General features: G+C 52.2%; 1 protein-coding gene across 3 annotated transcripts in view; it reads left to right on the forward strand.

Moving 5' to 3' along the window:
* SPAG17 (sperm associated antigen 17) overlaps window positions 1-23,942 on the forward strand; it is a 1,712,709-nt gene that overhangs the window by 607,889 nt on the left and 1,080,878 nt on the right. For all 3 annotated transcript variants that reach the window (XM_069635754.1, XM_069635756.1, XM_069635755.1), the window contains exons 13-14: window positions 12,137-12,287; window positions 18,103-18,321. In XM_069635754.1, coding sequence (XP_069491855.1) covers window positions 12,137-12,287; window positions 18,103-18,321 — 370 coding nt within the window. The remainder of the gene's footprint in view (window positions 1-12,136; window positions 12,288-18,102; window positions 18,322-23,942) is intronic.

The raw sequence follows: 23,942 nt of genomic DNA on the forward strand, positions 1-23,942 counted from the left end.
CGGTTCTTTTCTGAATTGTTGGAGCGTGGGGCGAGTTTAATGCTCACAGGGAGGAGGTTCCATAGTCTCTGGGAATTTAAAAGAACCCACTCCCTGTGGAATTTAAAAGAATCGACTCCCTTTTGCATTATGCGCAGGGTTATGTAATGGTTAGGAACAAATCTGGCTAGTTTGTGGTTCTGTGCTCCAATGGATCGGTTCTGGACAGCTGGACACCTCTGCTGGACTCGAGAAGGGACCACCCCAGTGACTACCTCCGAGGACCCTCAGGACTGGATACAGGGGCGGATCAGCAGTGTCCACTCTGGGAGTCCTGGTTGGGAGAACAAAGAAACTGGTCCTGGAAAGCCCCTCTTTGGGGTGGGGAGCTGCAACTGCAGGGGGATGCTTCTTGTTTCATTAGTCGAGGATCTGTGGACTCCCAAAGCTCAACTCTGGACAACGACCGATGCAGCGATGTAGCCCAATTCAAAGCTAGTTAGCCTACAGGATGGTTCCAGGATGCTTCCAAGGGCAGGGTCTTCGAACAGGGGTCAAGACTGGTTGTTCCCACCAGTCCAGGGGTCGAAGCCCCAATTAATGTCTTCTGGAGATCAGTAAAGGAGTAGTGCTTGGCTGGTATGGTTAAAGGCAGTGCTGCTGGCTGGCCTCCAACGAGTTCCAGGTCTTGAGGAGGATGCTCCTCTTTTTAAGGGTCTTGGCTCCAATGACGATCTGATGAATGGCCGCGGGTTGATCCACCCCCCGAGCGCACAAATGCCAAGAATCTGCACCAATTCAAACTGGTAGAGGCTGTGTCCAATCCTGAGAAGCCCTTGCCAACACAGCAACCCAGCAACAAACACACTTTGGGATCGATGTGGACTGGGACTAGACGGTCCTAGCCCGGGAAAACCCCTAGGAGGGCAGGAAGAAGGCCAAAGAACAGGAGGGCCAAATGACAGGTCGAAAATCTCATGCCACTGCCATTTTAGAGTAAATGGTACTCTTTGACATTAAATGGTCAAATGCAAAAGTGCACGAGACACACACGTGGTAGAAAAGTATCTTCTGCCTCCATCCCAACCTGCACACATCATTTTAGTAACCAAAAAGTTACAAATAACAAAGCTACAGGGGCAGTGGGCCTTATTAGGAGTTTGGCAGTGTGGCCTTAAATGGTGGTAATGCAGTTGCATTACCGCTGCATTACCGCAATGCCGAACTATGGTTTTGGAGACACGGTGGAGGAAAAACCTTCAGCAAAATGCTGGAGGAAATTACTCCACCTTAGCATGAAGAAACTGCCATTTCAATGGAATTGCTGCCAGTAGTAATTCTGCCGAAATCCCCATGGAGTTCATAAATGGGGACTAACACTGCCACGGCCACTTGTAATCCGGCGGTGATTGCTCCAGAACAAGTGGTGGCGGTAACGGTAAACCCGTTTGGTGGTATCTCAACAAGCTCATAATGAGGCCCATAGTGTCCCTACCTCACTTCATAGGTGATGTGTGCATGGAAAAACTAACAGAAAACCTTTCTATGGAGTCTTCGTGCACTCGTAGCCATAAGGACTGACCAGTACCCCAAAACAGATGAGCTTAGAAAGGTGTCACAGATAGTACAGAAACCACACAGAGTCTGAAGGAGAATGCAAGGGTTTTTGTTGATTTGTGGGGTCTAGAGCCCTCCCTCACTTTCACTCCTGCCTTCCCCAAGGTTCCCACCCTAATCCAGGCGTCCAAGACTAACTCCAGGTTAGTGCTATAGAACGGTAACCCCTACGGTTTAAATTCTTGTTATTATACTAACAGTGGTTTCCCTAAATGCAGGTGCACTGGCTCCATCGGGGGCTTCCTAACTTTCCCTAATCTCGCACCAGGTTAGTTTTCTAATGGAAGGGGGCATAATGCCAGCAGCTACCCTGTAGGAGTCCTCTGTCCCACTTGCATCCACTCTCACCTTTCCCTTCTACTCTTTCTGCTCCTTCTCCATTCTCTCTTCCCCACCAGTGTGCTTTCCCTCTGTTTCCTTCCTGCTATCTCCTGCTTCCACCCTTTGATGTTATCTCTTTACCATTCCCACTCCCCCCACACTACCACTGCACTTTAAACACTACAACTGTTCTCCAACCGCTGCTACTCTCCTCCAACCGCTGCTACTCTCCTCCAACCGCTGCTACTCTCCTCCAACCGCTGCTACTCTCCTCCAACCGCTGCTACTCTCCTCCAACCGCTGCTACTCTCCTCCAACCGCTGCTACTCGCCTCCAACCGCTGCTACTCGCCTCCAACCGCTGCTACTCGCCTCCAACCGCTGCTACTCGCCTCCAACCGCTGCTACTCGCCTCCAACCGCTGCTACTCGCCTCCAACCGCTGCTACTCGCCTCCAACCGCTGCTACTCGCCTCCAACCGCTGCTACTCGCCTCCAACCGCTGCTACTCGCCTCCAACCACAGCTACTCGCCTCCAACCACTGCTACTCTCCTCCAAACACTACTACTCTCCTCCCCACCAATACTACATACTACTCAAGTACACCCACACCTCCCTATTTAGTTTCTCCCTTTTAGTACCCTGCCCATCCCCTCTCAGGGATTGGGTCGCTTGCCCTAGCCGGTCTCATTTACTCTCCCTTGAGATATATATATATATGTGTGTGATATCTTTCAATGGGGTTTAAGCTATGCCCACTGGCACCACGGGTCCTCGTTTTGTAATAGCAGCTTATTGAGTCTCTGACAACAATTTGTTTTATGGGGGGAATGTTCCCAATATTGTTCGTAAGCCTCTGTTTTTCACTGATAGATATAGCAGCGGTATGCGAGAGTCCCCGCCGGTGTGTCCAACCTTGACCACACCGCCTCGTTGAGGCTTCTCCTTGTGGCTCGCTTGGTCTTGTTCTCTGGATGGCTCCCTGCTCGTTCAGCTTGGCATGCAAGTAGCTCTGTAGAACTGCAGGTTCTCATTCTCCGCAGGTGCTTTTACTGCTGCTCGATCCATCTGGTTTTCTGGTGTCGCAGTGGATCTAAAACATGAAGAGAAAGACTGGCGAGCAACTGGTCTACGAGGCATGGTAGGAGACATTGCTCTGCATACAAGCAGTCAGGGCCAAGGGGGAAAAACAGGAACTTCATCCCTCCCGGCTGTTACCAGAGGTAGAACTGGTTCTGGGTCATCCTACCCCATTTTGACAAGGTCAGGTTCTTGACCTTGTCACAAAGACCAGTGAAGCCAAAAGGACTTTCGAGGGGATTGGGTCCTCCGACATATTCCATATCTAAGACAGTAATCGCCACAGCTGTGCTGCTTTGGAAAATCTTTATACGTCGATACGCCGTCCTCGAGCACCTCCTCCGACGGCAGACGTCACCAGATGTTATGAATAGGACGCACGACGCCCGTAGCCTCAGTTCCGTTTTTTCCGCGCACGTGTTCGCTTCGGGAATTTCGGCGCGCCTCGACTCTTTGGAGTTTCTGTTGTTTCTTGGTTCTTCGAACCTGTTCGTTTTGTGAAGTTTCTTCTTTGTGAAGGATGTCTACCTCGTCTTCCACCCCGCGTCCGGGCTTTAAGAGGTGCAGGGATTGTGGGTCCAAGATGTCGGTGACAGACTCGCATGACGCCTGCCTCTGGTGCCTCGGGGAGGCCCATGACACGGATGACTGTCGACTGCCAGTCGCTCACGTCCAAAGCGTTGCGGGAGCGCAAGAAGTTGTTGTCGGAAGGTAGGGTGTCCAAGCCACGGAAGTTGAGGTCTGTGGGGCTTTCGACGGACGATTCGAGGGGCGACTCTCTCTGCGTCGTCCGAAGTCCAGTGGGTCTCGGTCCCAGAGTCAGTCCCGCCACTCCTCTGCATCTTCGAGGCACTCCCGGAAGAGCCGTCATCGGTCGCCTTCCCCGTCCTCATCCGAGGACTCCGCCCGTCGGCGGGTCGCTTATCCCACCATGCATGCGACGCCGGAGGAATGGGCTTCCTTCGGGAAGAAAATGTTAGCGATTCTCGAATCGCAGGGCACCGGTCCGTCCGCGCCTCCGAGTGGGGTCGGTCGAGAGACACCGCTCGCACGCCTTCGGGCTCGGGTGGTCGGCACGATTCGGGGGAGAGGTCCTGCTCAGACAAGGGGAATCGTTCTCGTCATGCCCGGTCCAGGTCCCGGTCCTCGACGCGCTCGAGACCGTGTGAACCTGTGGTGTCTTCAAGGAAGATGTCGACGCCGGTGGCGCCGAGGTCGTCGACGGACTCTTTCGAGGCCCCGCCACCGAAGAGGTCGTCGGCGCCATCGGTGCCCAGGCTGTCGAGGGACACGCTCGGGGCTCCGGCCTCGAGGCCTGTGTCGATGGGGGTACCCCGGGGCTCGGTGGAACCCCCTAGAAAGGCTCTGGCCAAGGTCAAGCATGGCTTTGGTTCACATTCTGTGCCTTCTTACCGCCATCTTGAGTTTATTTCAGAGGTGGATGAGGGCTCTGATGATGGCATGGTTCCTAATACGGTGCCAGACGAGATTCTCTCGGGCCATAGCCAATTTGAGGACCTGAGGCAGTCCCTGCACGATGCTAGTGGGCTGGACACCTCTCCGAAGGTGAAGTTTTGTAGGCCTGAGCCTGGCACTCATGCCGACTCCTCGTACCGGCGCCTTATGTCTAGGGTCACCGAGTACTTGGGATGGTCTGCTCCCCCAGGGGAGTTTCTTCAGGATGACCTTACGGATATCCTCGACCTTGGTCCACTAACTGACCTGGTACTGCCGTTTCATATGGCTTTACAGAGGAGGGTGGCGGCGGCTTGGACTGCTCCGGAGAGTCTCCCGGCACTGGGCAAGTCTTTGCTGCTAAAATACCGCCCAGCCAGTAGCGAACCCTGCTACTTGTCCAAGCAACCCACTCCGGAGAGTTTGGTGGTGCAGGCGGCTACGGCCCCGGCAAAGCAGGTGTCGTATCCTACCATCCCTCCTGATAGGCATTTTGACGGCTGGGCGAAGAAAGTGTTTTCTTCAGGGGGTATGGCGCTTCAGGCGGCCAACTTCATATGTACCTTGTCACGTTTCACGCACACTCTGTGGAACTGTGTTTCATTAGCGGCTGAGCATATTCCCGAAGGGGACGAACGGGATGGTTTCCTTGCCATGGTTCAGGATGGCAAGGATGCGATGTGTGAGGCCGTTCAGTCAGGTTTGGACATGGCAGATTGCGTCAGCCGGTTCATGGCGGCGAGCACCGTGATACGCAGGTTTGCGTGGTTGCAGAAGTCAGGGTTTGCTCCTGATGTGCAGGCCCGGCTCCTCAACATGCCCTTCGACGGGGAACATCTGTTTGGCAGCAAGGCTGACGAGAGCCTTGAGAGGTTGCAGACCTCCAAAGCTGCAGCAAAGTCGTTGGGCGCTGCAGTTCGACAACCTCTGCCTTTTTATCCTAGGGGACAGCAATGGAGGGGAGGTTCCTTTCGTTATTACTCATCCTTTGGTAAAGCGAGAGGAGCTGCCAGTCAAAGGGGCCACCGTAGGAGTGCCAGAGGTGGAAAACAAGGTACTCAAGGTGCCAAGGCCGCTCGGGCAGTTGCCTCTTTGCCCTGAGGCACCGCTGCAGGCGCTTCAGCTCAGTCATGAGGCCATGTCCCATGGTTCGCCGGTTGGGGGAAGGCTGCCGCAGCATCTTGTAGAGTGGCGTGCCATTACTTCAGATGTGTGGGTTCTGGAGATCATAGACCACGGCTACTGTCTTCCTTTCCGGCAGAGGCCTCACGACAATCCACCGGGGAATCTCTCTTTGAAGAGTCCGGATCCGCTCCTTGCGCAGGAAATTCAATCCCTGCTGGAGAAAGGCGCCATAGAACTGGTGCCTGTAGAGGAGAGGAACAAGGGATGGTATTCCCCTTATTATTTGATTTCCAAGAAAGACGGGGGGGATTGAGACCCATCATGGATTTGCGCGGTTTGAACAAACTCCTCAGGAAGGACAAGTTCATGATGGTTACTCTCTCTCTCAAGTCCTCCAGGCCCTTCAACTTCAGTTCTGGTTGGTGTCTCTCGACCTCAAGGACGCTTATTTTCATGTGCACAAGAAGTACCTGAGGTTTGCGGTTGGAGACTCGCACTTTCAGTTTTGGGTCCTGCCATTCGGATTGACCTCCGCCCAAGCTCATGGTAGTAGTGGCAGCGCATCTGAGGAAAGGGGGATTCACGTCTACCCCTACCTGGACGATTGGTTGATCAGGGCGCGCTCTCCCGAGCAAGTCCTGGATCATCTGTCCGTCACCTGCCACTCCCTCCACAAGCTGGGCTTCTCCCTCAACTTAAAGAAGTCCCATTTGACACCAACTGAGAGGCTCCAGTGCATCGGAGCAGTGCTCGGCACTTCCCTGGGGCAGTGTTTTCCTCCCCAGGTGAGGGCTCATCACATTCAGCAGATGGTGCACAAGTTTCAGCTTGCCCAGAGTCTCCCAGCGTTCCAGTTCTTGAGATTGCTCGGCTTCATGGCATCCTGCATTCTTCTAGTGCCAGAGGCCAGGTTGCGGATGAAATCTTTGCAATGGGCACTCAAGCTCCAGCGGTCTGAGTCCTCCGGCAGGATGTCGGACCCTGTTCAGGTGCCGTCCTTAGTCGCCCAGGACCTTCTGTGGTGGGCCGATAAAGGCAATCTGATGAGGGGGGCTCCATTTTGGCTACCCTGGCCGTAGGTGACGATCGTGACGGACACATCCCTCACGGGATGGGGAGCTCATGCCAACGAGTTGACAGACAGCGGTCGTTGGTCTCCGTCGGAGTCCAGACTCCATATCAATCTGTTGGAGCTGAGGGCCCTCAGGCTAGCCCTGAAGGCTTTTCTGCCGACTGTGCGAGGAAAGAATGTCCTGATCCTGACGGACAACACGGTGGCCATGCACTACCTCAACAAAAAGGGAGGGGCAGGGTCACTTCCACTGTGCAGGGAGGCGATGCAGCTCTGGTTCTGGGCAACCCAGCAGGAAGTTTCGATCTCAGCAGTTCATCTGGCCGGAGACGAAAACGCGTTAGCGGATGCTCTGAGCAGGCAGAGCGCGATCTCTCACGAGTGGGAGTTGGCTCAGGAGATTCTCCTGGAGATCTTCACCCTTTGGGGGACCCCTCAAGTGGATCTCTTCGCCTCCAGTGCCAACCGGAAGTGCGAGAGGTTCTCCTTGTGTGAATTTCCTCCAAAAGGAGCCTTAGGAGACGCGTTTGTGGTGCAGTGGTCATTCCCACTGCTGTACGCGTTTCCTCCAGTCCCCGTCATTCCGCAAGTACTGCGGAGGTTACGGAGGTTCGGTTCCCGGATGATCCTCATTGCTCCGGCGTAGGCCCGGAAGACGTGGTACCCGGACCTTCTCGACTTGTCCATCTGCCCTCCACGTCGTCTTCCCTACCGAGACGATCTGCTCTCACGGGAGGGGGGTCAGGTTCTCCATCCAGAGGTAAGATCCCTCAACCTTCACGCTTGGCTTCTGAAAAGTTGAGGAATAAGGATTGGGACCTCCCTGAAGACGTGATGGAGGTGTTGCTCTCGGCTAGACGGCCTACAACAAAGTCCCTGTACCGTTGCCGTTGGCGTAAGTTCTGCGACTGGTGCAGGGTTAAGAATGTGGATCCTTTTGCATGTGACATCCCCATGCTTCTGTCTTTTTTGCTTTCTTTGGCCCACAGGGGCCTGCAAGTGGGTACCGTTAAAGGTTACCTGGCGGTGCTGTCCATATTTAAGCGCTCGTCTGAAGAGTGTTCCTATTTTAAAATTCCTTTAATTTCTCAGTTTCTGAAAGGGCTCACTAATGTGTTCCCTCTGTCCCCTTTCCAGGTGCCCGGTTGGGATTTGAACCTTTTTCTCAAGTTTCTGATGGGTGCTCCGTTTGAGCCTTTGCATTCATGTCCTTTGAGACTGTTGACTCTTAAAACTGTATTTTTGGTTGCGGTCACTTCCGCTCGCAGAGTGAGTGAGTTACAGGCACTTTTAGTTAAGCCATCCTTCACTGTGTTTCATAAGAACAGGGTTGTCCTTAGAGTTCGTCCTTCCTTTCTTCCGAAGGTGGTGTCGGAATTTCATTTAGGCCAGAAGGTTGTTCTTCCGGCGTTTTACCCTCCTCCGCATCCTGGTAAGGAAGAGGAGAGGCTCAATAGGCTTCATCATAGGAGAGCGTTAGGCTTTTATATTTCACGCATGTACCGGGTCAGAGTGGACGATCAACTCTTCATTGGTTACGCTGGAAAGCGTTTGGGACAAGCTGTGACGAAACAGACTTTGTCTCGCTGGATTATTTTGGCTATCTCTGAGTGTTACCGCTTGGCGGGTAAGGACCCACCGGTCGGCTTACGGGCCCATTCTACCAGGGGTATGGCTGCCTCTACTGCCCTACAGAGGGGGGTTCCTATTCGTAACATCTGTGATGCAGCCAGCTGGGCTTCGGTACATACTTTTGTACGTCACTACTCCCTCGATTCCATCCGAGGGCAGGATCTGGCCTTTGGCAAGCCGGTCCTTTACTCTGCAATTTGATTGAGCATTCTAAATTTCTGTTTTCTAAATTATTTTCCCACCTCCTTGCATGGGCACTGCTTTGGGAGTCTGTCATAGATATGGAATACATCGGAGGACCCAATCCCCTCGAAGAACAAGTTACTCTCTTACCTGGTAACGTTCTTTCGATGGGATGGTCCGACGACGTATTCCATATCGCTCCCTCCCTGCCTTCCCGGCTACAGAATTTCTTATGCGATTGCAGCTTACGTTTCCGCAAGGCTTTGGTGTCAGACTGGCAGAAGACTGGTACCACACATTTGGGAAAAAACTAAAACTGAGGCTACGGGCATCGTGCGTCCTACTTATAACATCTGGTGACGTCGGCCGTCAGAGGAGGTCCTCGAGGATGGCGTATCGACGTCATCGATGCAGGACGCAGACGCCGAAAGATTTTCCGAAGCAGCACAGTTGTGGTTATTACTGTCATAGATATGGAATACGTCGTCGAACCATCCCATCGAAAGAACGTTACCAGGTAAGAGTAACTTGTTCTACTGGTCTCTAAAAATCAGAACAGGTTTAAAACAATAGCAAAAATGTGCAGGTGAAAGCTGCCAAAAAAATTCTTTCCTGACAGATATAACACCCCTTTTCACGCAGAGAAACCAATTTATTGTGAGAGCTGCACGATAGGCGCAGCTTCTGGTTCTCACCACCGTAGAGCCAAATCTCCATATGACATTTTTCCCGCTGATTAGAGACACAACCCCATAATTTCCCTTTGTGAGCCCATTCACCACTTTGCCACAGAAATCGAGAAGTATTGTGCTGAGAGTCTCTCCACCACACATGTAACTATAGCGTACCGAGCAAGGAGGTGGCATGGCACAGAGGAATCAGGACTTCCATCTGAACCGAAAGTGCCTACCCAGCTGTTTCAAGACTCGGCGGTGCAAACCTGCCTGAGAGGTGACAGGAGCAGCCATTGGAAGTAATTGGCCAATCAAAAGAGCTCTAAGGAAATGTGGATGTTAGCCAATACCACAAACTAGGGTGATGAACAGTATGTATGTAAAGTACTGTAAAAGCTTCAAACAAGCAGCCACATGCGTGTCAGTTTTGTGGGGGCAAGAGAAAGAATGAGAGCAAGACACTGTGAAGAGAGAACAAAAACACCACAACACAAAGGAGAAACCGCTCACACAATGGCTAATCTGACAGGTTAGACTGGCTCGCCCCCTTGTGAGAGCTGAGAGCCCAGAAGATGCTGAAGGAGAGAAACTGCTGCAGGAATACGGAGACCGCACAGCACCGTGGGAGCCCTACTAAATCACAGGAAACCCAAGAGGCTGAGGTTTGGCTTCCTAAAGAGAAGCTTTGGAGCCTTACCCAGTAGGGACAGACACTACCAGAGGGCAAGGAGAATCTTGAGCTGACTGAACGAATAAGCTGTGCATTATAGCCTTAGCAATGACCAGGAGTGAACTGGGCAACCTAGCCCTGAAAGTGTGCAAATAGTGAGCAGGGCACTTGATCCCTGCAGCTGTAGTTTGTCAAGGGACTTTCAGGCGCTATGTCCCGGAGATTATGTTTTGTCAAGCAACTGTGTTTGTTTGAACTAAGAAGCGAGCTGCGCGCTATAACCCTAAGACTGTGAAAGAGCATGCTTACATACTGCACTGTGAAACTTCATGAATGAGATTAGGTGGGGAACCGGGGAGACCCAATGAGTGAGAATGTATCCTACTCTTAGACCTTTTGCGAGCATGGTCGAGAGGCCAGAACACGTTTTTCTGTTTCAGAGAATCCTTTGGAACCCAGAGGCGTTTATCCCATTGCCACCCATTAAGGAATTGTGCTCATTATTATTGGGGTATTTATGGAGTGCAGACCTTGCTTTGAGAAGCAAATCATAGCAAAGCTTTAAAATCGTAGGGGGGGGAGAATATGGTGAGGGAAGCAGAGAAACCAGGGGGGGGGTGGACAATGTGTCAGCAAGGGATCTACAAGCCACCAGCATCAGAAAACTGGGATCAGATCACCCAGTTTCAAATAGGGTGGGAGTGGAGGGTGTGTTGACCTAAGTGTTAGGGATGAGCCTTTACATAAAGAGGAGGGCCTTCAGTGCCTTCCTGAACTATAGAAGCGAGGGGGTGAGTCGGATGTTGATGGGGAGGAAGTTCCAGAGTCTTGGGGCGTAGACCGAGAAGGCCTGTCTTCTGTTTTTTCCTTCTTGCATCAGCAGCGTTTGTACATGTCCTTACTTCAGTGCTTACTTCTGGTGGATCGTAGGCCTCTGACGATGCTGCGTATCTCAGTAAGGTACCTCGGGGATAGATGATGCAGTAGGATTTGAAGATGATATGGGCTTGCAGAGGGAGCCAGTGTAGTTGTGATGTGGTCGAATTTGTAGGTGTGATATTTGTTGTGTGTTCTGTTGGTCACACAATACATGGGTAGACCAGCTCTGCCAGGGCACAGGACTGGAAATAGTACACCCAATCAGGTTGTTTAAATCCTGGTATTTACCTCTTGGCAAGCTTAAGGCTGCTTGCACCCTTCCCTTACCGTTCCTTGCGTTTCTTTCCTTGTTTCCTCCGACTAACTCCAAAATCCTCACTTACCTTTTCACATCCTGCCTCAACACCCTACACTCTTCCACTCTCAAATGCCCTTCTTCTGCCTTCCTAATACCGCCACGAAATGGAAAAGGGCTCCTCCCGCACCAGGAAGTCCATCATTTCCATCATTGGCATGTTAGTTATAGTTCTGTTGTTGGAAACCGGTTGTGTGCTCTCTGCATCTTACTCCCACCAAAAGATGGCCTTGGTGCCCCAGTCTTTTCCTAACTTGTCATTGGCCGTAACAGGGTGATAAAGGTCTGCTGTGACCTACCAATAAAGGAATGATTGTCTGAAAGGAATCTCTTATTGCTCTCATGGTTCCCAGACATATCTTTGGCCTTCTGACCAGGTAGGGAAGACTACTGTGGGTAAAAGGCAAGCAAGGATAAAGATCTGTCACCCGCATGACTTTTCACCCATGCCTCAATTTCCTAGAACCAGTCTTGCAGGATCTTTGTTCTCTGAAGCAACACATTTAGTGAAATCAGAAGGTTTCCGTACATTGCCCTACTAGTTCATTCAGGGTATCTAGTGTAGCATGAGGCTGGCACAAAGAAGCAGTAGAGAAAAGGCAATTATAACCGGCCCATTTCGCATATAACGTGCAGTACATAGAGCCGGATAGTGAGTAGGATCTGGGAACAACCGGATTACAGGAACGAGACTCTGATAGGATTGGGGTGAGGGAGAGCATGTCATCAGGACAGCACTAGGGGCTACATTGTGCAGTTCCATTTTTAATATTTACAAATGTATAACTTCAGGCATAAGGAGATGGTCAGTTTTCCAAATGTACATGATTTTATTATAGAAATGCCAAAACCAGGATTAGAACACAGGTCTCCATGCCTCAAGGTCAGCAACTGAACCGCTGACGCCCACCTCATGCTTTAGACTTCTGTACTGGTAGATGTTATGCTTCTAGTGATAGTAGTTTGCCTTGTGCCTGATGTCCCCCATCTCCTGCTGAAAATGCAGGGTAGGTGGAGCCTGAAATGGAGGTCCACCTATTGATCGTATGCTGGAATGGATCTTGATCTCTGCTACGCCTCTCTCTCTCGTTTCAGATCCCAGCTGACCGCGACCCAAGCCAAGTCGAGCAGGAAATGTTGCAAAAGCTGCCATTGGTGGAGCTGCTTCAATTTCCAACAACTCGCCCCAGCACCACCACCAAGCGCCTGGCCCAGATCCACGAGCTCATGCACTTCTGCACCAATGGTGACCACTTTTCCATTTATTATCGCCCAAGGCTTGGGGTCTCTAATGGAAGTGCCGCTGGGACAAGTTTCACATGGGGGGCTTTGGTGGCAGGAGTATAAACCACAGAGAGTTCTGCCAGCCAGACCCTCAAGCACTGAGTGTGTTGGAATGCCTGCTGCATGTAGCACCATAGTATCAGCAATTCCAGACCATACTGTATGTGTCATGCTGAAGAAGGCGGCACAAACGAGATGACACATTATGTATGATGATATATACTTGGTTTCATTGAGTGTGGGTCAAAGGTTTAGAATTGTTTTGTTCCCCATTATAAGGTCAGTTACTCTTATTTATTTATTTATTTATTTATTTTATTTATTGAATATGTGTATGGAGCCTATACAGCAAAATGTGTTTCCAGGTGCCACAAGGCACAAAGAGGGGATGATGGACAGAGGAGAAAACAATGGTAACGGTCCTACTAGGCCTTGTGACATTTAGATTTGGCAAGTACAGTATCAAGAAGTGCAAGGGGGAAGTAGATCAGGGCTAGGGGATGGGATAGGGAGAGGGTGATGAGGGAGAAGTACAGGCGGGAGGGGCCCAGGGAGCTGGGCAAGTGCTAAGGGGTGCCGGAGGGGCAAGTGCTAGGGGGAAGTAGAGGGGGGATAATTAGTGCGAGGATGTGGGTGGCCTAGCCTCAGAAGGCTAGTCGGGCAAGGGTGTCGGAGGGCAAGTGTTGGTAAGAAGGGGGTGAGGACTGGTCAAAGGAGGGCCTGACACCAGTAAGGCTCATAAGGGTCAAAGGCAACCAGTCACACTGGCAGAAGGATACTAGCAGGGAAGGGGTGAGGGAAGGAGGAGGAGAAAAGGAGGGCCTTGTGAAGCTTCTGGAACTTAAGGAGATCTGGTTCAAGTCAAAGAGGGGCAGGGACGCCGTTCCAGAGGTAGGCTCCTGCCGAAGAAAGAGATCTACCCCCCACTTGGAGAAAATTCTGATCTGCAGAAAGTTGGAGCTAGAGGAACGAAGGACTCTAGCAGGGGAGGTATTTAGAGAGAGAGAGATGGATTTAGAGAGGTCCCAGTCCCCAGAAAACCTTGCAAATGATACAGAGGGTCTTGAATTTAATCCTTGCAACCACCAGTGGAGGAATTTAAGGGCTGTAGAGATGCGGTCCCTGGGTTTAAGGCCAAGGAGAAGTCTTGCCTATTCTGGATTAGTTGAAGAGGGAGGAAAGAGGTAGATTAAGGAAGAGGCTGTTGCAGTGATCCAGCCAGGAGAGAACCAGAGCTCTGGGGACATTGCGTTACTGGGGGAAGGTGAGGAAAGGGAGAATGCCTCTGAGGAGAAGGCTGATAGGGCCTTCTTGGCAAGGTCAGCGATATGAGGTAAGAAGGAGAGAGAGAAGTTGAAGATGACACCCACGTTTTTAGTCTCACACAAGGGTGAGGGGAGAGGGCCCAAGGAGAACGGGCAGAGTATAGGAGGGAAGGAGGGGGTAGGAGTCCCAATGAGAAGCATCTCAGTCTTACTGGCGTTAAGGCAGACATCGTTAGCACACCAGTGGTCGAAGTGCATGAAAAGGAGTGGAACTATGTTCCCTGCTGACCTGCCCCCATTCCCCACAAACCCCAACGCAATGCCCTATTACACGTGCAATTCAAACCCCCAAATAAACACACCTGCTGCTTAAGGGAATATTCAGTGCAGTGCACTGAAATGTGCAAGTTTAAACTTCTTCCAACACCTTTTATTTTAAATCTAAACCATTTCGCAACGGTTTCCTTTAAAAATAAAAGTATAGGAACAGCAAAACATTTTTTCTTTTAAAGTAGAGGAGCACCGCTCCCAACCGCTCCCGCCCACTTCGACTACTGCACCACACCATGCCTGAATAGCAGTCATACAGCCAGGGATGAGAGAGGAAGGAGAGGAGGAGGTGTGAAGCTTAAAGGAGAGCTGTGTGTCATCAGCATAACACTAGAAATGAGGAGAGAAGTTGGAGATAAAGTGAGCAAGTGGGGCAAGGTAAAGGTTGACAATCCACAGCGACATTATAGAGCCCTGAGGGACGCTGCATGTTGAGAGTAAGGTAGAGGAGAGAAAAGGGCCCAGTTGCATGTGGGAGGGCCGATTTGAGGGGAAAGAGGTCAACCAACCCAGTGCCCGGTCTGTGATGCCCAGGGTATCACAGAGCCGATTTATGAGGATGAAATGATTGACCGTGTCAAAAGCAGAGGACAGATCGACCAGGATAAGGGCAGAGAGAGAATTGGAGTCAAGGTTTGAGAGCAGGTCATCACGGGTGTTCAGGAGAGCAGTTACAGTGCCTCTTGCTCCTCTGAAGCCTCCAGATTCAGTGTGATGGATTAGTTGGGAGATTACCAATTTCTCCAGGAGTTTGCCCTAGAATGGGCTAGTGGAGATAGGGTTCTATTGAGCCGGGCAGGAAGGGTCTGCAGATGGCTTTTTTAGGACGGGTGCACAAGGAAGTGCTTGAGGGGTGAAGGGAAAGAGCCAGTGGCAAAAGAGTGGTTACAGAACTCTGCCAAGGAGGGAGCAAGAGAGGCAATGTTGTCCTTGATAGCTCTTGAGGAGCATAGAAGCGCCTGTTTGGAGGAGACTTTCATAGAGCAGACTGTCTTGGTGACCTCACCGGTACTATGGGTGAAAAGGAGGAGAGTAGGGGAGGTAAACGGGGGTGAGGGGAGGCCTGTCTGCAGGCAGGGGAGGGGCAAAGAGGAGAGAGGACAGGATGTCCTGAGTTTAGTTGTAAAATGGAAGGCCAACACTGTTCAGAGGTCCTGGGAAGAGAGAAGTGGGGACTGAAGTGGGATTGGCAAGTTCCTTACAGATTTTGAAAAGTTCAGCCATGTTTGTGGCACCAGAGAGCCAGGCTTAAATATGGGCCCAGTTCTTGGAGCGGATGGAGAGTCTGTTTTTTCTTTGGAGCAGGCGACAGGCCAGTTTGTCAGAGGATGTGCTAGAAGCCAGCCACTTCCGTTTTGCAACTTTGCACTTACGTTTCAGCGAGGCATGGTCGAAATAATACCAACTATTGCACTTGGAGGCTGGCTTCATCGGATCAAGGACAAGGATGTCAAGGGAGATGGAAGTTAGCAAGTGATAAGTCAGTGTGAGAGTGAATAGTAGAAGTGGGGGGGTGAAGGAGGCGGCAAAAGCAGCTACTGACATTCGCTTCATCGGTCGAATGACGGAGAAGGAGGCTGGCAGTGTGGGTAGAGGCTTAGTCGTGGAGCTCCAGATGGGAGGAGAGGAGAGCGTGGTCGGACCAGGCGGAGTAGTGAGAGGGTTAGTGAAGGAGATATCAGCTATGATGAGCGCATCCAAGCTGGACCAGGCTGAGTGGTTTGGGCCAGAGGGAAGAATGTTGACAAAGATTTGCAGAGCTTGCAGTATAGTAAATTGGCCGCATCAGGAGAATCCAGGTGAACATTGAAGTCTCAGAGTAGGAGGAGCTTAGAGGAAGAGGTCAGAAGAGAAGAGGCGGGTCGGCCCGCACCGGTTGGCCCACACTGGAACTTCATAAAAATGGTCTGGTGGCCCCATAACAAAATAAATCCATGTGGTGAATGAGATAATGTCTCACTCGCCTTCAAATACAATGAACAAAATCCCAGTGAGTCCAGCAATAGTGCTGGGAGGCTCAGGACAGAGAGGGTAATATTTGCAAGAACATCTGCCTAAAATGCCTCTAGCGTACAGTTCTGAACTTCTTGTAAAATAATTCACCCCATCCGTGCAAGAGGTGCAGAGGCCCAGTGCTACCCTTATCTGTGGTCTCCCTGAACCAGGCAAGTTAAATTAAAAAGAAAGGGGATTTCCACTGCAGAAGTTTCTTTAATACCCTACACTGACAAATGGAGAGCGGCCAGATGACAGCAGGTTAATACTTACAATTTACATTCAGGTTGTGGATCCGATGGCCATTTGTGTCATTCTGTGTTAAAACAACATTTAAGGAGCTTGTAGCTCTGCAATCTGAACCCCTCTTCACTTATTTCCCTTACTCGGTTATGGTTAACTCTGAGGATGCCATACAGGAAAAGAGAAGTGCTTGTGCGTTAAATTTATCCTGTGCAGAATCACATGTGATGCTTCCATTGCATAATTTCTTGGAATAATGTGGAAATATCCGCAGAGCCAGCGGGCCATTACTGCCTAAGGTAATGCTCCCCGGGCCTGAAGTTACAGGCCCAAGCGTAGCGAATTCTAATGGCTGACAAAACCTTTTCAAGCGGCTTTTCTTTTGCTTGTTTGAAGAGGTTTAGTCGCAGTACGCGTTAGTTCTAGGAACACTAGAACGCGCGTAATGCTTCATTAGTACAGAGCAACAGGGCGCCATTTTGGGCCAACTTGCTCCGTACCAATGAATGGGAGGAACCTGGCCACCTTGGAAAAGGGAGAAGGGACTATATGTGGTCCCTTCTCCCTTTCCATGGTCGCCAGAAAAAAAGAAAAAAAGTGTACATGGCGCACGATGCACATAAGTGCATCCACAGGAGTACACTGTGGTATGGCTCAGAAACAAGCCAATCCACGTTAAGTGTATCCCGTGGAATGTCACCGCACCGTACTAATGTCTAGTAGCGTGTAGCTCTGAAATCCGAATCCCTCTTCACTTATTTTCCTTACTCCGTTATGGTTGACTCTGTAGAGGACGCCATACTGGAAAAGAGAAGTGCTTGTGCGTTAAATTTATCCCGTTGGAATCACATGTGATGCTTCCATCACATCATTTCTTGGAATAATGTCTAGTAGCTTGTAGCTCTGCAATCTGAATCCCTCTTCACTTATTTTCCTTACTCCCTTATGGTTGATTCTGTAGAGGATGCCATACTGGAAAAGAGAAGTGCTTGTGCGTTAAATTTATCCCGTTGGAATCACATGTGATGCTTCCATCACATCATTTCTTGGAAGAATGTCTAGTAGCTTGTAGCTCTGCAATCTGAATCCCTCTTCACTTATTTTCCTTACTCCCTTATGGTTGATTCTGTAGAGGATGCCATACTGGAAAAGAGAAGTGCTTGTGCGTTAAATGTATCCCGTTGGAATCACATGTGATGCTTCCATCACATCATTTCTTGGAATAATGTCTAGTAGCTTGTAGCTCTGCAATCTGAATCCCTCTTCACTTATTTTCCTTACTCCCTTATGGTTGATTCTGTAGAGGATGCCATACTGGAAAAGAGAAGTGCTTGTGCGTTAAATTTATCCCGTTGGAATCACATGTGATGCTTCCATCACATCATTTCTTGGAAGAATGTCTAGTAGCTTGTAGCTCTGCAATCTGAATCCCTCTTCACTTATTTTCCTTACTCCCTTATGGTTGATTCTGTAGAGGATGCCATACTGGAAAAGAGAAGTGCTTGTGCGTTAAATTTATCCCGTTGGAATCACATGTGATGCTTCCATCACATCATTTCTTGGAAGAATGTCTAGTAGCTTGTAGCTCTGCAATCTGAATCCCTCTTCACTTATTTTCCTTACTCCCTTATGGTTGACTCTGTAGAGGATGCCATACTGGAAAAGAGAAGTGCTTGTGCGTTAAATTTATCCTATGTGGAATCACATGTTTTCTTGGAATAATGTTTAGTAGCTTCTGTCCAGTGTTGTATATGTCAAAGTGGACCTGATGTGGACAAGGGAGGTGGAGTAACCATAGTAAACATGTACGTTCTAGTTTAACAATGCAAATGATGTGATGGGCCAACTAGTGGGACCCAAGGCACTTTATGTAGCAAGACCAGGCATGCTTTGAAGTGTGGAGAAGATGAACAATTGTGACTGGCTTTGACGCATGTTTTGCAGAAGTCTTCACTTGGCCAGAGGTGGAAAGGGCCTTCAAGCTCTTTACTTTCGAGAGTGTCAAGCTGAGAGGGCTGGATGTGTTTGGGGAGCTGGAAGATGACGAAGGCAGACGTGAAGTCACCTACATACCGTGGGACGATCCTGCACGGTTTGCACGCGAGGCGCGGCGAGTGTCCTTTGTGAAGAAGATGTACGAAGACCAAGAACTGAAAGCTGCAGGTAACACATGCAGATCCCTCATTGAGGTGGTGTATCTGGATGGACACGTTTAGAAAGCTTCAGAGAGATGAAAGGCAATGTACCAGATAGAAACTCTTTCATCTTCAAGTAGTAGATGTTACTCTCCCTAGTAATACTAGTACTCGTAGGGTAGGAGTCTCACAAACAATGTTTGCCTGATGAAGGGTACATTAGAAAGTGTGTAGAATTCATAAAGGCATGCACGTCAGAAATGCACTAGTGCAGTGATGCAAAGCTGTTTGGAGGGTTTAAACCATGAAAAGTATCTGAATCATCAATGAAATCAGGATCCGGGAGTGGCACTACAAATTGCCTAGGGATCTACTGTTGGGTTGGGTTTCCAGGTGTATATGGTGCTGTTGCTGCGCCTATGTGGCTCTGAGACCATCCATGGCAGCAAACATCTTTACACAAATAGGAGGTTCTGGCGATCACATAACTTCTAAATGGTGCGTGATTCCAGCAACATCTCCCAGAACGCAAGTTCCAACTACCCTAGACCCACACATGAGTTATGTATACTGCCATCCAGCAATCGGCTGCCAACTTGAGGGGCGAGAGAGGGCTTCACAGAAGTGCATGATATGCCGGAGTTTATTTGTGCTTTGCAGTGTAAGATGGGAGTCAGAGAGCACATCTGCCTGCGTGTTGACCTCCTCTTTGAAGGCTTTTAAGGGTACACCCAAACTATTCAAGAATCATTCCTAGTGAAGTGTTAGGCTCCCAAGGAAGGACGCAGTGGGATTCAACAGGAAGAAGGACACATACATAGTGGAAGGTTTGATCTTTATGGAAATGTCCCCAGGACTTTAGGTAGTGAAGAGCATCACCAATAATTTGGGGATTTTAGCAAACAAAGCACCATTCCAAAATGGCACCTGGGAATGACCACTTCTCCAGCATGGGGTCTGGCATGGATTCACATGCTCATGAATATTCCCCGTCGTCAGGCTGGGAATCCTCGGTAAAGAAAAAACCAGTATCAGTTTCGTTTCTGATCTGTCTTTCGTAGTAATAACCAATCACTGGTCTCTGCGTCATACTGACCACAGCCAATGACTGCCCTCTACCTAAGCACCGCCTCTGGCAGCCATCTTCAGATTTTTACCGCACGTTCATGTGTTGGGATCCTCGTGCTATTGCTCTCGAGCGTTAGTGCTATTTTTTCGCGCTTTTTACAAAAACTTCGATTCTTTCGGTCAAAAGAGCCTCAAGCTCCACCGATCCTACATCCGATCAACGGGGACCCGTGTCGGATTCATCTGTGCCCCTCAAGGGTGAAGATTTCGTCGAGCTACACTTCGGAGGACTCCAGAAGCTTCTCAGGCCCTGTCTCGGAGATGGCCCAGGAGAAGGGAAGCTCGACGCCCGGAAAGCTGTTCAGGGTCTGCCCTGGATGCCAGCTGCAGAACGTCTTCAAGGAGGACGAACACTCTTTCTGCCTTTACTGCCTTCATGAGGACAAGACGCACGTGGAGAAGGACTGTGCGTTTTGCGGCAACATGTCGGAACGGACCATGAAGGACCGCCATCAACGTCTCGCCAACTGGCTGGAGGGTAAGAGCCCGTCTGGCGAGAAGAAGAAGAAATCCGAGCGGTCTTCTAAGACCTTTGAGGGCGCCCCGGCGACGGGGGCCCAACATAAGGCCAAGCACCGCGAGTCCGCTGGCACCGGGAGCGCCGAACGGTCGGGCTCTGCGGGCGCCAGGCAGGGCGCACCCTCCCCGGCACCATCAACCAGGAGCCAACGCTCTGGGTCGGGTAAGAGGAAGGCCGAGCACCCGGCGAAGCACCTGGAGAGGCCCCGGTCGAGCTCTAAGGCAGAGGAGGAGCGTGGCAGTGCCCCCTCCCTCAAGGATAAGGCGGTGAGCGCACCTAAGGTGGTGAAGGCCTTGATCCATCCGACCAAGCCCTCTATCGAAACGGTCGCGGCGGCCCTGGCTCAGCCTGTGGTGGCTGCACCAGTGGTGGCGACCTCAGGGCCCAGAATCTCCCTGCCTCCTCGGAGGGAGTCTTCCTTTGTGCCCATCGATAGGACCCCCGTGAAACCCTCCGTGGGGAAGAAGAAGGGGGGGCAGGGCGTCGTCGTAGAGTCGGCCTCAACCTCAGAAGAGGAACTGATCGAGGTCTTAAGCCACGGCCTAGGCGTGGAAGAAGGCCAGCCCGTCGGAATGGACCCCGACGCAGGTGACGACGACGACATCGTCGAGGATACCGACGGGGCCCCTGCTCGCCCGTCGGATTCCCCTCTGCCAGCGCCGCAAGACAACTCGGCGGCCATTTTGTTGGCCATACAGTCCTTATGCTCCGAGATAAGGACGAGGCTACCGTTACCGACGGAGGAACCTCTCCCGTCGGGGGATCCAGAACCGGGACCTTCTGGTGTTCCCCCTACCAAGAAAAGAAGGATCCATCCACCACCTCCTTTTCAACCGTCGCGCCCCTTCCAGCCCTCCTCCCCGTCCACCCGAGGGGATGATACGGGGACTGACACGGCAGCGACGGGTACGGACGACGAGGCATACGACGAGGATTTTCCGTCGTCGCCTCCCACCAGGGCCTCTCCGCCCGACGAGATCGGATCTTTCCACTCCATGATCTCCAGGGCTTCCGAGCTTTTCCAACTCTGCCCTGAGGAGAAGAAAAAGGAAGGCTTCCTTTATCAGCGGCGCGAGGCCAAGAGGAAGACGGTCCTCGCAGTGCCTCTGTTGGACGACATTTGGGATGAGGGCCTTTCCCTCCTCAAGAACCCTTCCACGACGCCAGCTAGAAGAGACCGGTACGAGAAAAAGTACCGGGTCCCGGACACGGCCCCCCTATGCCTCCGGGCGCAGCCTACCCCGGACTCCGTCGTCTCCGCGGCAGCCAGGAAGAAAGCGGGGGGGGGTGCGGCCTCCACATCGACTTCCCCGCCGGACGGCGAGGGAAAGAAATTGGATACTATGGGGCGTAGAGTCATCTCGTCGGCAGCGACGACGATTAAAGCGGCCAACGCCTTGGCTATCGTGGCCCGCTACGACAGGGAGCTCTGGTACAAGATGGCTCCTCTGCTGGATTTTCTGCCGGACGACAAGAGGGCGGAGGCCCTTGAGATCCTGCAGGAAGGTGAGGTGGCCTCGGACCACGCCATCACCGTGGCGACGGACATCGCCGACACTGGATTCCGCCAGCTGGGCAACGGTGTTTGCCTTCGACGTCGTGGATGGCTCAAAGCTACGGACTTCCGGCAGGACGTCCAGACCAGAGTCCTGGACATGCCCTTCGACGGGAACAACCTGTTTGGGAAGACAGTGGACGATTCCCTTCAGGCCATCAAGGCGGATACTGAGACGGCCCGGGCCCTTGGAGTCCTGCAACGACGGACGCCCTTTCGGAGCGGCGGAGGCAAGGGCGCCTCCAAAGGTTCCGGCGGCGGTTTCGCTTCCTACCGTCAAGCGGCCCGCTCGTCGTCGCAAGAGGCCTACAGAGGACGAGGCAAGTCTAGCGGACCCCGCCGTCGTCGCCAAGGAGGTCAAGGCGGCAAGGCCGCGTCCAAGCAGGATTGAACCGGCCTTGGGGTCGGGCCCCCACCGAAGCACCCCGGTGGGAGGCCGGCTGGCGGGCTTCGTCAGCGTGTGGGAGTCCATCTCCACCGACCGTTGGGTGCTGGACGCCCTGGCCCGGGGCCACGCGCTCGAGTTTCAAAGAAGGTGCCCGCGCGTCCCCCCCGTGGCCAGGAAAGAACTTCACGTCCCTCAACTTCTCCTGGAGGTAAAGGCGATGCTCAGAAAGGGCGCCATCGAACTCGTCCCAAAGAGGCTTCGGGGCTCCGGAGTCTACTCGAGATACTTCCTCGTGAAGAAGAAGACGGGAGGATGGCGCCCCATCCTGGACCTGCGACGTCTGAACAAGTTCATCAAGGCGCAGAAGTTCCGGATGGTCACCCTCCAGCACGTCCTGGGTCAGCTGGAGGAAGGAGACTTCCTATCGTCATTGGATTTGGAGGATGCCTACTTCCACATTCCCATCCTAAAGGGGCACCGCAAATTCCTCAGATTCGTGGTCCAAGGGCGTCATTACCAGTTCAAAGCCCTTCCCTTCGGACTACGGTCGGCACCCAGGGTATTCACCAAGTGCCTTGCACCGGTGGCGGCGCAGCTGCGCCGCGAGGGGATCCACGTCTACCCCTACCTGGACGACTGGCTCATCCGCGCCAAGACGAGGGAGCTCGCCGTGGTCCACACGGCAAGGACCGTCCAACTACTCACGGACCTGGGATTCTCCGTGAACTACGCCAAATCCCACCTGGTGCCCGCGCAAGTCGCACTGTTTCTGGGAGCGAGGCTCGACACAGTGTCCCTTCTGGCCTCCCCGTCGGAGGAGAGGACCAGGACCATCTTGGGCAAGGTGCAACGGATGTTGGTGGCCGACGCGGCCAAAGTGAGGTCCATCAAGTCCCTCCTCGGGATGATGTCTTCCTGCATCTACCTCATTCCCATGTGCAGGCTCCCGATGCGCCCGTTGCAAGAATTCCTGGATGCGCGCTGGATCCAGACGACGGGCAGCTTCGAGGAAAGGATCAAGCTCGACGAGAGTTTCCGACGAGCGATACGGTGGTGGGGCACCCGCGCGCATCTGACGGCGGGCATGGACTTCCAGACCCCAGCCCACCAGGAGACTGTGACCACGGATGCCTCCCTGGAAGGGTGGGGAGCGCACACCGAAAATCTGCACGCAAGGGGACTCTGGCTCCCGACGGAGAAGTCCCTACATATCAACGTCCTGGAGCTCCGTGCAGTGTTTTGGGCCCTCAGGTCCTTCCTTCCGTCCCTCAAGGGCAAGGTGGTGAGGATCTTCACCGACAACACCACCACCATGTTTTACATCAGGAAACAGGGCGGAACCAGGTCCCCAGCGCTGTCCAAGGAGGCGCAGGACCTGTGGCATTGGGCCGTCGCCCAAGGGATTTTTCTGGTGCCGTTTCATCTGGCAGGGATAAAAAACACCATCGCCGACTCACTCAGCAGGGAGCTGCGCTCGTGCCACGAGTGGGAACTACGGCAGGATCTGGTGGATCGCCTCTTCCGACGGTGGGGCACACCCCAGATCGACCTGTTCGCGACGGCGACGAACGCCAAGTGCCGGAGGTTCGCCAGCAGGTTTCCCCAGACGAGGAGCATGGGCGATGCTTTCTCGTTCCCCTGGGAGGGCCTGTTCCTCTACGCGTTCCCTCCCTTGCCTCTGCTAATCCGGCTCGTCAACCAGCTCAAGAGGTCACGGTGCAGGATGATCCTCGTCGCACCTGCGTGGCCGAGGCAGATATGGTTCCCGGACCTTCTGGACTTGTCAGCGTCCCCGCCGATCAAGCTGCCGGCGGACGCGGATCTACTCTCCAGGGAAGGAGGCGCCATCCTCCACCACGACCCGAAGTCGCTGAACTTGCAGGCCTGGCTCCTGCAGCACTAGAGTTTGGAGGATACGACATACCGGCTGATTGCAGAGAGGTTCTTGCAAAGGCCAGGGCGTCCTCGACTCTTAAATGCTATGGACACAAATGGAAGAGGTTCTCTGTCTGGTGCCACGCACAGAAGATTAACCCTCTACGGATTACGGCTCCCCAA

Source organism: Ambystoma mexicanum, chromosome 7p (genome assembly GCF_040938575.1).
Source record: "Ambystoma mexicanum isolate Mex_15411 chromosome 7p, UKY_AmexF1_1, whole genome shotgun sequence".
Lineage (NCBI taxonomy): Eukaryota > Metazoa > Chordata > Amphibia > Caudata > Ambystomatidae > Ambystoma > Ambystoma mexicanum.